The following is a 14812-nucleotide window of genomic DNA, read 5'->3' as shown; positions in this document are numbered from 1 at the left end:
TATTTGCTTTATAATAGGAAAACTCAGAGCAAGTTAAACGTTACATGACTAATAACATAAACAATTGACATAATTCTGTCTGAATTCCAACTAATCATGCTTAAGTGACATATTATCTGATTTCTTTTTCTTTTTTTTAAATTTTTGGCCACATTGGGTCTTCGTTGCTGCACACAGTCTTTTCTCTAGTTGCGGCGAGCCCCCGCACTGGCTTCTCACTGCAGTGGCTTCTCTTGTTGCAGAACACTGGTTCTAAGCGCACGGGCATCAGTAGCTGTGGTCCGCAGGCTCAGTAGTTGTGGCTCATGGGCTCTAGAGCACAGCAGGGTCAGTAGTTGTGGCGCACAGGCTTAGTTGCTCTACGGCATGTGGGATCTTCCCGAACCATGGCTGGAACCCATGTCCCCTGCATTGACAGGCGGATTCTTAACCACCGCGCCACCAGAGAAGTCCTGATTTTTTTTTAATCTGTGGGATAATATCTTAATGTCCTCAAAGGAATACATTTCTTTTGTTCTTACATTCCCTCATTACAATGCTATTAACTTATCATGTGTATTTTTCAGGCCTGATTGGCCAACAGCAAAGCAACTTCTTGGTGACTCTAACTTCCTGAGAAGACTTTTAGAATATGATAAGGAAAACGTTAAGCCTCAAATCCTGGCAAAGCTTCAAAAGTATATTAATAATCCTGATTTCGTGCCTGAAAAAGTAGAGAAAGTATCCAAAGCATGTAAATCCATGTGCATGTGGGTAAGAGCGATGGATTTGTACTCTCGCGTAGTCAAAGAAGTCGAGCCAAAGAGACAGAAACTCCGCACTGCACAGGTACGTCGTCTGTGTTGTGATATTTTATAGAATCAAAGGCCATGATCATCAATCATTCGAGCTCCCTTTGTGGTGCCGCTGAGACCCTACACAATATAGATAGTAATCATGCTCTTGAAAATTAGTTTTTGTTTTAAAAAATAGCTAGCAAAGATTGTTTTTTTCAGAAATGACCTCTGAAATCAGCCCTCTTCCAGCATAAAAGGAAAATAAGTCCTTATTATATTCATATCGTCAGGCCTATGGTAATTTTTTACTTTATTTTAGCTCTAGCATCTGATACTCTATGTTTCTATTTGCTAAATACCCCCACGCTTGATGAGGTTCTAAAAACCAGCTTAACCCACAATTGGATGTGAGGCCCCAAGCAGAACAAAGAATGATCATTTAGTGGAGCAGGTTACCAAAAGAACCACGGCTATAGTGCAAGGGTTGGCAAACTTTTTCTGTAAAAATCCAGACAGTAAATATTTTCAGCTTTGCCAGCTTTATGGTCTATGTTGCGATTACCCAACTCTGCCGTTGCAGCACCAAAACAGCCATCAACGATTCAGACACGAGTTAAGTGTGGCTGTGTTCCAATATAGCTTTATTTGTGGTCATTGGAATCCACATTTCATACACTTATCATGTGTTATGAAATATTATTCTTCTTTTGATTTTTTTTCCCCAACCATTTAAAACTGTAAAACCATTCTCAGCTCACAAGCCACACAAAAACAGGCAGTGGGCTAGATTTGGCCTGCAGGTCATAGTTGCAGACCCCTGCTCTAGAGAACTAGTTAGGAAAGATAGTTTTCACTATTGCATGAGTATTTCATTTGTTTTATCATTTAAAGTTAATAGTCCATTTTAGTAACTAATTCATCCTCAAATGCTTGGTACATCTGTTTCTCTAATCCTTCTATGATTTATTTTGTTGGACTTTGTTTTTGTTTTGTTTTGTTTTGGTTCTGCTCTTATATTTTATTCTCTCATATTTGTTTTAACTTTGTATATCATATCACAGTCTTTTAGGACAAACTCTTTTAAGAGAAAGAGCACATAAATCCTATTTTTTTTAAAATAAACTATTATAAATGGGCAAATTTGACCTTCTTTGGGGGCCTGTTCCTATTTACTTGATTTTATTAGGCTGAACTTGATATTACTATGGCTACTCTGAGAGAAAAGCAAGCATTACTAAAAAACGTGGAAGATCAAATACAGGCCTTACAACATGAATACGACAAAAGCGTGAATGAGAAAGAAAGTCTGGGTAAGTAACTCATAAAATTTATGCTGGTCAGGAAATGCCTGATTTTCAAAAGGAAAAAGAGTTTTCTGGCAGTCACGTCTCAGCCTCCATCCCGTATGTAGGGCGTATTTGCTTTAGATGGATGGCCTTAACTTTCTAGTAAAACATTAGTATATTGTATATATTCAACTCCTATATCTGAATAAGGCTTTGGGGAGGAATGTTACATTATAACACAGGGCTGAACATGAATTTGATCCAGAAAATAAATACCACAGGGGCAGGAAGAGAGTGCTATCTTCAGCCAGAGCAAAGGAGTATCAAAAAGGCACTCTCAGCATGGAAGAGCCAAACTTGGACTTGGCTCTGAAATGGGTACTAGTGCTGAATTGGTGTGAGGTTTCCCAGAGATGTATTGATATCATTAGCTAAGTATGCTCATTCCGCTATAAGCAGAAGCAGGTGAATAAACTTCTTATACTGTAGGCAAATATTGAATAACATAACCTGGTTTTCTTTAAATTTTCTAGCACAGACGATGGCCCTGACCAAAGCACGTCTGGTACGTGCTGGAAAGCTGACGGCTGCATTAGGAGACGAGCAAATCCGATGGGAAGAAAGCATCCAGAAATTCAACGAGGAGATATCGAATGTCATCGGGAATGTGTTCATAGCAGCAGCTTGTGTGGCCTATTATGGGGCCTTCACAGCCCAGTACAGGCAATCGGTGGGTAAACGTGCTTTCTGTGAGGAGGGCTGAGAAGCAGCTGAAACTGAGGGAGGCGGGGTGTGTGTGTGTCATTTTTCCAAGTTTAGAGGGAGGTTCTCCATGAACTTAGGTATTCATTCCACTGCCCCCAAGTCAGTGATGGTTACCCCTAGGCTTTCCTTAACACAATCCCCCTTTTCTTCTCCTGTCTTAGAAAGTTACTCATCGCTTGCTTACACAGGAACCTGGGGGAAGAAAAAGAGACAGGGAGTCTTCCCCACTTAGGATCTAACCAGGATGAAGTGTTCTGAATTGGTGAGGCTGCTACAAAGGGCTCAACGATGGGAAAGAGCAGGAAACTGTGGAGATATTTGCAAACCACTTTTATGAAATGCCTTCCTAAAAATGTTTTGCCCTGTCCTTGAGTTATAAAACCTAGTTGGTATAGGACTCATATAGATTCTAGAGGAGCTCAGGGATCATCTGATGCCAAGTGGGCAGTGGGGCCAGGGGTGCTCTTGGGGGACAGACAGTTCCCTAGTGTGCATGGCTGTGCCACTCGTTGAAGGAGGTGACATGCTAACACCCCTCTGCCCCATCTACTAATTGCCAGTAGCACCCATGCTCATTGTGATAACTCCCAACTTCTCCACGTGCTCCCAGACTCTCCCACCTACACCCGTGGGTGAAGACTACTGTGACAACCCCTTTCTTTTCTACACGAGAAAACTGAGGTCCAGACAGGGCGTATGACATGCCCAAAGCCACAGCTGGTTAACGGTGTAGTTCTAGCCCCCAGATCTCCTATTAGTCCACTTCTTGTGTCCTGTGCTCTGGTGCCAGGATGCCTGTGGAGTCTGGTAGTGATCTCGGGTGGCCTCGGCCTGCAGCAGCCTGAAGCAGGGTTTCCGTTCCCGGCCAGCGATTGAGGTCGGGTCGCAGTGCTGAGAGCACTGAATCCTTGCCCCTAGACCAGTGGCCAGTGACAAGGCCCTGGCCCTATGGCTTTGCAGAAAAAGAATTCCCACAAAGACAGAAAGTAGTGAAACAAGTAAAGTATTTATTAGGAGGAAAAAAGAGTACAGTACATGTGGATAGACACACGGGCAGGCTCAGAGAGAGTCGCGCCCTCATGGCAGTTTGAATCACTTTTATGGGGCATTTCTTCCGGGTTTCCTTTGGCCAATCATTTTGATTTGCCTGGTTCAAAGTATGTATTTGGTATAGCTCAGGATTTCCTATGTGTGTGTCCGCATCTCTTAGCCAAGATGAATTCTACTGAAGAGACCTATGGGTAAGTGAGCATTAGTTGACCTCACTCCCCTTTTGACCTCCAAGGAGCCTTTCTGTGCATGTGTAGTCGGGGAGGTCTCCTGACTTCAAGAATGAGGAATATGTATCTTCTATCTGGGCAGGGCCAAGCCTCCTCTCTCAATTGTCCTGTCATTCCAATCTGGGAGTATCGGCCACAGGAACAAACTCAAACCGTTTGCCCCCAGGACCCATCTATCTCCTGCCTAAGTAGGACTTGTTGTGTGTATCTTCATTTACTGAGTATTCCTGACTCTATACAAGTAAGCTTTTCTCCTTCTACAGCTTATAGAGTGTTGGATCCAGGACTGTCAGTCTCTAGAGATCCCAATCAATCCTACCTTCAGTCTCATTAACACTCTTGGTGATCCCTACGAAATACGGCAGTGGAACACAGATGGGCTGCCCCGTGACCTGATATCAACTGAAAATGGCATTCTGGTCACTCAAGGGAGACGGTGGCCTTTGATGATTGATCCCCAAGATCAGGTGTGTAACCAGAGCTTCAGAAAAAGAGCAGCCTATTAACTCTGCTTAATATTGCACTATTACAAATTCTAAAAGTGGACTTTAACGTACTTGTAAGAATCTTGGAGATTTAGACCTAGAAGGGAGTTGAGATGTCTTCTAGTCCACGTCCCTCATTTTGTGGAGGCAGAAAGTAAAAAGGGAAGAGTCCAAGTGCTCTAAACACTTGATTTTTAAAAAATTTTTTTATTGAAGTGTAGTTGATTTATAATGTTGTGTTAATTTCTGCTGTACAGCAAAGTGATTCAGTTATCCCTATATGTGTGTGTGTGTGTGTGTGTGTGTGTGTGTGTGTATATATACACATATATATATACATTCTTTTTCATATTCTTTTCAATTATGGTTTATCACAGGATATTGAATATAGTTCCTTGTGCTATACAGTAGGACCTTGTTGTTTATCCATTCTATATATAATAGTTTGCATCTGTTAATCCCAAACTCCCAATCCTTCCTTCCCCCACCTCTCCTCCCCCTTGGCAACCATAAGTCTGTTTCTGTTTTGTAGATAAGTTCATTTGTGTCATATTTTATATTCCACATATAAGTGATATCGTATAGTATTTGTCTTTCTCTTTCTGACTTACTTCACTTAGGATGATAATCTCTAGGTCCATACATGTTGCTTCAAATGGCATTATTTTCTTCTTTTTTGTGGCTGAGTAATATTCCATCATATATATGTACCACATCTTCTTTATCCATTCATCTGTCAATGGACATTTAGGTTGTTTCCATGCCTTGGCTATTGTGAGAAGTGCTGCCATGAACATAGGGGTCTGCACACTTGATATTGATATTGGGTTTGATATTGGGTTTGTTTAGGGGGTTGACCATTTGTTTTCTGTGGGAGCAGAAATGCATTCCTGTCCTTGTTCTTTGTTCCTAAGAGGTCTAAGGAGTGAGAATGAAGTCAGGGTGTGATGAATTTTAGGGCAAGTCTGCCTGGAATTTACAGAATCCCATTATCTGAACTTAAGTCCATGGATCAATTGTTCTAAATGGGGTTTAGAAAAAGAAATCCATTTGAAAGCAAGGAAGACAAGCTTGAACACCTTAAGCATGAGCTTTTTTCCTAGATGGGTCTTTTCTTCATTTGCCCCAAATTTGAACAAAAGCAAGAATCCCAAACATTAGATTTAAAAGGTATTTTTATTTGCAGGGGGAGTGGTATAATTTTATCTTTTTCTTATCTTTCAAAATTGTTTCTAGATTGAACAAAATTTCTAAACTTTAAAAACTACCACTGTTTTACAAACTCGAAAGTAAATGTCCTGCTTTGTGCTTTCTCATGCAGGCAAACCGTTGGATAAGAAACAAAGAAAGCAAAAATGGTTTAAAGATCATTAAACTCACGGATAGTAATTTCTTACACACACTTGAAAATTCAATCCGACTTGGTTTACCCATCTTACTGGAAGAGGTTTGCTTTTTACTTTTCTTTTCTTAGTCAGTTTCCAACCTTCAGATCACATCTGGAATCCTATACAGGCCATGTCTGCCTCACACTAAAGACCCCAGTCAGCGCAATTTTCTAGCTGGTCAAACCAATTACTTTTCTCCTTAAACAATACACTCTCGAATGGGGAGCAGTCTGTGATTGATCGAATATTTGGAAGATATTCCTATGGTGTTAAGTGGGATGGGCTCTGTTTTCTGACACTGCTGATTCTCAGGCCTCCTGTGGATCTTGATCGTTAGTGGCCCCGAAAACTCAATGCAGCAGTGTCATCAGGGAGTGTCTCCTCGCACCAGTGATGTGAAGCCAGTACAACACCGCAATGGGCAAAAACATTATTTTCCACTTAGACATAAGGTCAGAATTAGATTAAGTGGTATGATATAAACTTTTATTTTAAAAGAATTGATGTTTGTTGAGTCTACATGCTGTATTTCCTCAGAATCACTCCAAGAGTGGATGTTTTTGAAACTGTTCATTCATTCAACACACATTGTTTGAGAATGAATGGCAAACAATACAGATGCGGTTCTTGCCCTTATTAGTTTACCATCTAGTTGGGGACAGAGATAATAACCAGAGAAAAGAGAGAGGAAATGAAACAGAAAGGGAGGATGAGAACTTGCAGTAGGGGCTTTGAAGGGACAAGCCCAGGGCTGACATAGCCAATAAGGGGATGGGGGGAGCTAAAGTAGATGCATGGCTACAGGTGGTAACATTTAAGCTGTGACCTACGTGATGAGCTCGCCATGGGAAGAGCTTAGAGAGATGGGCTTTCCAGGCAAAGGGGACAGCATTTACAATGGCCTTGGGCACAAAAGAAACTGGGTAATAATTATGGTTTATTTCCCTAATTTCCCATTCTATTTTATGAGAGGAATGAGTAAGTGAACACTGTGAGCTGAGCCTCAGTGTAACCGTGTCTAGAAGGATCTCTGCTGCAAGAGAATGGCGAGAAGCTCAGAAAAGACTGTGGACCTGGAGCAGCTTAGCTGCAGCCCTGGCGTGGTGCCTGGAATAATCAGTAATATTAGCAACAGCTACCACTCACTGAGTGCTCGCTGCATGCCAGACTCTGTTGTTGGTATTTAATGTGTATTAACTCTTTAATTCACACTGCAACCTTACAAGGTGGTTACTACTATTATCCCATTTTACTGATGAGGAAACTGAGGCACAGAAAGGTTAAGTATACCATCTGAGCAGCCTTGACCATCTAGAAAATCCACAGCAAGTTACCATGCTCCAAGCTCAAGCTACAAAGAGCCCAGGAAGCTTCCATGTGTGGCTTGTGGCCTTGACCAAAATGGGCAAAGTTCTGTAATGGGTTCCAGGCCCCCATTCAAACCCTGAAGTTACAGGAGAGAGTGAGGTCTCCAAAAATCCTTGGCCCAGTTACGTTAGCCCCAAACTGGTTTCTTTTTTTTTTTTTTAATGTGGACCATTTATTTATTTATTTAGCTGCATCGGGTCTTAGTTGCAGCACGCAGGATCTTCGTTGTGGTGCTCAGGCTTCTCTCTAGTTGTGGCGTATGGGCTCTAGAGCACGCAGGCTTAGTTTCCCCACAGCATGTGGGATCTTAGTTCCCTGACCAGGGATCGAACACATGTCCCCTGCATTGGAAGGCATATTCTTAGCCACTGCGCCACCAGGGAAGTCCCCTAACTGGATTCTTAAACCCCAGTTTACTTCGTGACACAGGAGGTCCTGAGGGAATTTCTTTTCTCATGGCAATGGACAAAAGACTTTCTGTGACATTCTACCCCTGGGGAGCAGAGCCTCTTACCTGTAGCTGCGTGCTCTTGGGAGTGGGGGATGGGGCCCTGGTTAGAGCAGGGCCAGGAAGAGGACACTCTGACTGGGCCTTTCCTGCTTTCTGTGACTAGGTGTCATTCGGATTGTACACCTAGCTGCTTTCTACATTTGTGGGGTGGTATTTTCAGACTTTGTCTCCACCCATTCATGGGTGTGAAATCGAGTTAATCGACCTCAATCAGCATTTTTTAATGAAATAGAGTAGACTTTTGCTTGTTTGTTTTTAATTCATCTGTATTTGTAACAACTTTTAAAGCAGAATGTGACTTAAGCACTACATTTCATACAGGTCTTTTGTCTCCTTAGGTAGGTTTATTCCTAGATATTTTATTCTTTTTGTTGCAATGGTAAATGGGAGTGTTTTCTTAATTTCACTTTCAGATTTTTCATCATTACTGTATAGGAATGCAAGAGATTTCTGTGCATTAATTTTGTATCCTGCTACTTTACCAAATTCACTGATTAGCTCTAGTAGTTTTCTGGTAGCATCTTTAGGATTCTCTATGTAGAGTATCATGTCATCTGCAAACAGTGACAGCTTTACTTCTTCTTTTCTGATTTGGATTCCTTTTATTTATTTTTCTTCTCTGACTAACGTGGCTAAAACTTCCAAAACTATGTTGAATAATAGTGGTGAGAGTGGGCAACCTTGTCTCGTTCCTGATCTTAGTGGAAATGGTTTCAGTTTTTCACCATTGAGGACGATGTTGGCTGTGAGTTTGTCATATATGTCCTTTATTATGTTGAGGTAAGTTCCCTCTATGCCTACTTTCTGGAGGGTTTTTATCATAAATGGGTGTTGAATTTTGTCAAAAGCTTTCTCTGCATCTATTGAGATGATCATATGGTTTTTATTCTTCAATTTGTTAATATGGTGTATCACATTGACTGATTTGCATATATTGAAGAATCCTTGCATTCCTGGGATAAACCCCACTTGATCAAGGTGTATGAGCCTTTTAATGTGCTCTTGGATTCTGTTTGCTAGTATTTTTTTGAGGATTTTTGCATCTATGTTCATCAGTGATATTGGCCTGTAGTTTTCTTTCTTTGTGACACCTTTATCTAGTTTTGGTATCAGGGTGATGGTGGCCTTGTAGAATGAGTTTGGGAGTGTTCCTCCCTCTGCTATATTTTGGAAGAGTTACTGGGCATATACCCTGAGAAAACCATAAATCAAAAAGAGTCATGTACCACAATGTTCATTGCAGCTCTATTTACAATAGCCAGGACATGGAAGCAACCTAAGTGTCCATCAACAGATGAATGGATAAAGAAGATGTGGCACATATATACAATGGAATATTACTCAGCCATAAAAAGAAACAAAATTGAGTTATTTGTAGTGAGGTGGATGGACCTAGAGTCTGTCATACAGAGTGAAGGAAGCCAGAAAGAGAAAAACAAATACCGTATGCTAACACATATATATGGAATATAAAAAAAAAAAAAAAAAGGTCATGAAGAACCTAGGGGCAAGACGGGAATAAAGACGCAGACCTACTAGAGAATGGGCTTGAGGATATGGGGAGGGGAAAGGGTAAGCTGGGACAAAGTGAGAGAGTGGCATGGACATATATACACTACCAAATGTAAAATATATAGCTAGTGGGAAGTAGCCGCATAGCACAGGGAGATCAGCTCTGTGCTTTGTGACCACCTAGAGGGGTGAGATGGGGGGGTGGGAGGGAGGGAGACGCAAGAGGGAAGAGATATGGGGATATATGTATATGTATAACTGATTCACTTTGTTATAAAGCAGAAACTAACACACCATTGTAAAGTAATTATACTCCAATAAAGATGTTAAAAAAAAAAAAAAAGGCACTACATTTCCACTCACAAAACTTGCTCTGAGTCACTTGTCAAACAGCTTTACAACATGCCTAGGTAGGCTTATAATTTTGCTACTCTAAACATTACTTTTCTTTGGAAAACAAGCCCTATGGATAGTTACTCCCATCAAGTAGGTTCAGTTGAACATACTAAGTTCTAGAGGCCTGGCACATGCAGTCCATAACTACAGGGGATGGAAGGTTTAAAAAGTAGATCCCAGAAGATGAAAGTTGATTTAACAAGTATTTTTCTTGTAAACATCAAGGTATATACTTCAAAACACTTCAGTGACCAAAGATTTGGTCTACTAAAGCTATCTGCTTGATAGCTAAACACTTCGGACCACGAAGTTAACATAGGTTACGTATACTTTACAACAAACGCTACTTCAGTCTGTTAAAATAAGCCAACATGAAACTAGAAAAGAAAAACTAGCTCTGTTTTAGTGCCTAAAGTATCACAGTATCACACTTAGTAGAAAGAAATCTTATCTTCCCCTTAAGTAGTTGTCGTGCCGTACAGATTTTTGAATGTTAACAAAAATAAAGAAATACTTGAAAACATATTATCAGAGGAAATGGAGACAGAGTGTTGAACAAGTAGCCAGGTAATCCTCAGGTAGAGCTTAGTCTACTTCTTCCATGCGGGATGTGTCACAGAATAGACTTTAAAAAGCACAAAATTATTATGAACTGTCATCAAATCTTTAACCGTGGTCATTTTTAAGTCTTTTGTCATTTACAGACAGTTCTGGGTGTACTCTGGTGATTTTGCAAATATGTTCCTATAAAAGGGTTTCATCTTCAAGAAATACATGGAAAAGACTCTGACAAGTACAGGTTTCTGGTAACGGACTGTACTGCTGAACTGAATGAATAAGCATTTTCAGAACTCTAATGAAAAACTGATGAACTCATAAAAGTGCTAACAAAAGATCAAGATGAAAAAAAAAAATTAATTACATGGGACTGAGTGAACTGATGAGGATGAGTATAATTTTTGTGACTTTCTGTCTGAATTTAAAAAAAAAAAAAAAAAATTCCACAAGGACTCAGAGGCAAAGAATATACAAATCAATTTTCACTGCAAAGTAAAGGAGCTGTTACAGTGGAGGATTACTGGACTGAATGTCAATACTATGACATAGTATGAGTGTGTTTCATGTTTGGTAATTGCAATCATTGTTGCTTTTGTTGTGGTCATCCATGTACAATGCTTGGTGTCAGTCGATTTATCTCTTGTAAAAATAAAATACAGTGTGTGTGTGTGTGAAAAAAAAAAAAAAAAAAAAAAAGCACAAAATTGTATCGTGGATAGTAAGGGAAACCTTATCTCATAGACTTTTGTTTTAAGAATTTGCATGCTTGGGTACCATATCACAATATGAAATAGATTTGTTAACTATTGATTACATCAAATTTTGACAGCTCCTGGGCCACGGACCCCCCTCACATACATGCTGTACAAAGATGTTTGTCATGGGGTCTGTTGGCAATGTCTGCATGCCCAGGTTCTTACTAAAAATCAGATTTGCTTTGAGGGGGAAAAAAATTGCTGTCATGTAGAATAGAGATCCACAAACTTCTATAAAGAGCCAGATATTTTAGGTTTTTCAGGTCACATACAGTCTCTGTACAAATATTCTCTGAACAAATATTCTTCTTTGTTTTGTTTAGTTTTGGGGCTTTGTTTGTTTTACAACCCTTTAAAAAGGTAAAAAACATTCTTAGCTCAAGAGCTATACAAAAACAGGCCCCAGAGGACCAGATCAGCCTGCAAGCTGGAGACTGCAGCTCCTGACTTAGAAAAACCATGAAGGCGAACAGAGCTTCCTTTGTCTGGGGTCTGTTCAAGGACCACCCTGTGGGCTCTTCTTTCTTAGCTGCTTTCTCTTGGGGCCGAATCGTGTGTAAGTTTAGTCCAAATAAATATATGTCCTTGCTATGCTCTTATCTCTTTAGAGTATCAATGAAACAATCCCTGGAAAATGTACACTGCTAGAGGTAGTGAGAGGAGTTTAAGAAATATCCATAAGATCACAGAAAAATTGCCTGTTCAGAGTAAAGTCTGAGGCCTAAGAAATTTGGAAAAGTTGCTGCCATCCATTTAATGACTTGTTTTTTATATTTTTGTTTTAATGTTTAAGCTTAGAGAGATCTTGGATCCAGCTCTGGAACCCATCCTTTTGAAACAGACTTTCATCAGTGGTGGACGAGTGCTCATTCGCCTTGGAGACTCGGACATTGATTACAATAAAAACTTCAGGTTCTATATGACGACCAAATTGCCAAACCCTCACTACCTGCCTGAGGTACGAGCTGCCGGCCTGAGAGGATTTTAATGGTGTGATGGGTCTCCCACCTCTTCCCCTCTGCCACGCCCCTCCTCCCACCATCCTCCACTCGCTTCTCTTCTGAGTCCTGACTCTGATTCCAGTCGCCTTTCTGCTCACCTTCTGGTTGGGACTCTAATCCTTCCCCGCTTGGCCCCCCAGGCCCCGCCCTGTCTCACTCCCCTGTGCTCCTTTTCGGCTCCTGCCTTGTTCCTCCAGGTCGCCAGCCGCTCCTCGGGACACGGGACACCACTCCCTTCTAATCATTCTTCTCTCTCCTCAGAACAAGGCCATTTGTCCCCTCTTATTGTGGCTGAGAAATGAATCAGAGCCTAAGAGAGCCTCTGGGGGAGGGGGTACCTGTCAGTGTCTAAGTGTGTAGGTGCCCAGCAGACAGCCTGCTTAAGAACTCTGGTGACCGGTAACATTGGAGAATCACGATTCTAACGTCCAGTGTCTGTACTTAGAGTTCTGGGGAAGGGGCATCTTGTCCCTTCCCCTTCCTCATGCTCTCAGACTATTTGAAGGGAGCTGTGTGAAGCCCACGTCCATACACAGGTATCTGAACCACGGTAAGATCCAGAAGAAGCCCTACTCTTGTGCTGCAGAGCCCAAGGCAGTTGCAACAGAAATGAAGATGGCTGGGACCCCTTTCTCCCTTCCCGCAGGGGGCGCAGAGGGGCAGCTCTACCCCAGCAAAGCCCGCTGCAGACTCTGCTCCAGGCACAGCCACTCACTCTGCGGGGTCTTCCCTGCCCCGCCGGCCTCCCCTTCTCTAATGGGGCCCAAGCAGTGAGGGAAGGGACTTCAATCAGAACTTCAGTCCTCCATCCTCTACTAAAAATCGTCTTGGGATACAGCATTCCAAAGAGTGTCATTTCATTTTAGTTACTGAATTCCTCATAGCTGTCTGTCTTCCCTGATGTGTTCTGGTTGAATGAAATTGACACATTTCTTGCATAAAATGAGGGAAATGCTACTGATATTAAAAGCCTAGGTCAGGGTTTCCCTTGTCAACCTCAAGCAGTTTAATTATACAGCTGCTGCCAGAGCTCATATCCCAAGTTCCCTTTTAGAGTTGAGAAAAGTGACCCATGTGCTGACTCACAGCCTTTGATTTTTCACTTTATTTAACTTTTGAGAGGGAACATCACACACCTCCCCAATCCCAGCTCTGTGACTGAAGGTAAATTATTCCATTTCTTGGATCCTCGAGTCAATCAACTATAAAGTGGAGACAAAGGCCACTTCAAGGATTTGTTTATGAAGATTAAATAAGAATAATGTGTGTAGATAAACAACAGGGTCCTACTGTATAGCACAGGGAACTATATTCAATATCCTGTGGTAAACCATAATGGAAAAGAATATTTTAAAAGTATGTATATGTATAACTGAATCACTTTGCTGTACAGCAGAAACTAACACAACATTGTAAATCAACTATACCTCAGTAAAATTAAAAAAAAAAAAAATTTAAAGAATAATGTGTATAGGGACTTCCCTGGTGGTCCAGTGGTTAAGAATCTGCCTTCCAATGCAGGGGATGCAGGTTCGACCCCTGGTTGGGGAACTAAGATCCCACATGCCATGGGGCAACTAAGCCTGCACCGCAACTACTGAGCCTGCGCGCTTTGGAGCCCACGCGCCACAACGAAAGATTCCGCATGCTGCGACAAATATCCCACATGCCACAGCTAAGACCGGATGCAGCCAAATAAATAAATAAATAATTTAAGAAAAGAATAGTGTGTATAAAATATATGACATTCAAACACTCTTATTATATTTGTGATTTTTGCTGTTGACTTAGTCAATAACATCAGAATATTACAGTAACAATTTTTCATAAAAATAATATGATGAGACAATATGTAAAGCTCTATTTATTATTAATAAGATCATCTTTTTAACAAAGACAAACTAAGTGAAAGTCACTATAACTAAGTGATTTTTATTAGCACATTAATCCTCACAAATACCCTATGCATTGTTCCTATTTTCCCAATTTTTAAGAATCAGGACCTGAAGCTCAGAATGGACTGGCTTGTCCCACATCCTACATACACTGACGGGTACAGCTAGCATTTGATCCCTGCTTCTTTCTAATCCTTCACTGGCTCACCTTTCCTTAAAACATCATTCTCTAATGGTGGCATTTGAGAAACAAGATTATCACTCATGGCAGCAGGGAAAATCACATTATAATTTTGTGAGACTAGGATTTTATTGCTTGCTGTGTATGTGGGTAGTGAGTTCACCATTAGACCCAGGATACATCCAGGTGGGTAATAATGAGCCCTATTCTAATAAAGAAAGCAGTTCCTACTTTATTAGTCTGAACTGATTACTCTATGCTTCTCTTCTAGGTGTGCATCAAAGTTACCATCATCAATTTCACTGTAACCAAATCAGGTCTGGAGGATCAGTTGTTAAGGTAAAAAGAAAGGGGGTGGGGGGGCAAAGGTTTCCTAATATTTTGTTTAGAAATTTTGACTAAGAAAAAGATTAGCTTGCAAATAGAGGATGGGAGCAAATGACGAAAGAACAAGTGAGGGGAGACGTAAGTTCGCATGTTTAAATGGGAGATGCTAGAGGTAAAGCACCTTTTTTAGGTGTGACCAAGAATCACTTCATGGAGGTGATGGAATTTCAGAGTCTCCCATGTCGGGTTGGAAAGAACGTTCCAGGCACCATTTCAGCTTGGCACAAGCAACCGATAGAAACAGAAATTGAATGACTAGAGACATCAA

General features: G+C 41.0%; 1 protein-coding gene across 1 annotated transcript in view; it reads left to right on the top strand.

The window, feature by feature from the left end:
- Positions 1–14812, top strand: part of DNAH6 (dynein axonemal heavy chain 6) — a 298766-nt gene that overhangs the window by 189821 nt on the left and 94133 nt on the right. The window contains exons 52-58 of the mRNA XM_059942689.1: positions 567–828; positions 1963–2086; positions 2596–2792; positions 4371–4574; positions 5914–6039; positions 11874–12038; positions 14429–14496. Coding sequence (XP_059798672.1) covers positions 567–828; positions 1963–2086; positions 2596–2792; positions 4371–4574; positions 5914–6039; positions 11874–12038; positions 14429–14496 — 1146 coding nt within the window. The remainder of the gene's footprint in view (positions 1–566; positions 829–1962; positions 2087–2595; positions 2793–4370; positions 4575–5913; positions 6040–11873; positions 12039–14428; positions 14497–14812) is intronic.

This window comes from Balaenoptera ricei, chromosome 13 (assembly GCF_028023285.1).
Source record: "Balaenoptera ricei isolate mBalRic1 chromosome 13, mBalRic1.hap2, whole genome shotgun sequence".
Lineage (NCBI taxonomy): Eukaryota > Metazoa > Chordata > Mammalia > Artiodactyla > Balaenopteridae > Balaenoptera > Balaenoptera ricei.
The sequence above is the reverse complement of the archived record's forward strand: the minus strand, read 5'-3'. Positions and strand labels throughout refer to the sequence as shown.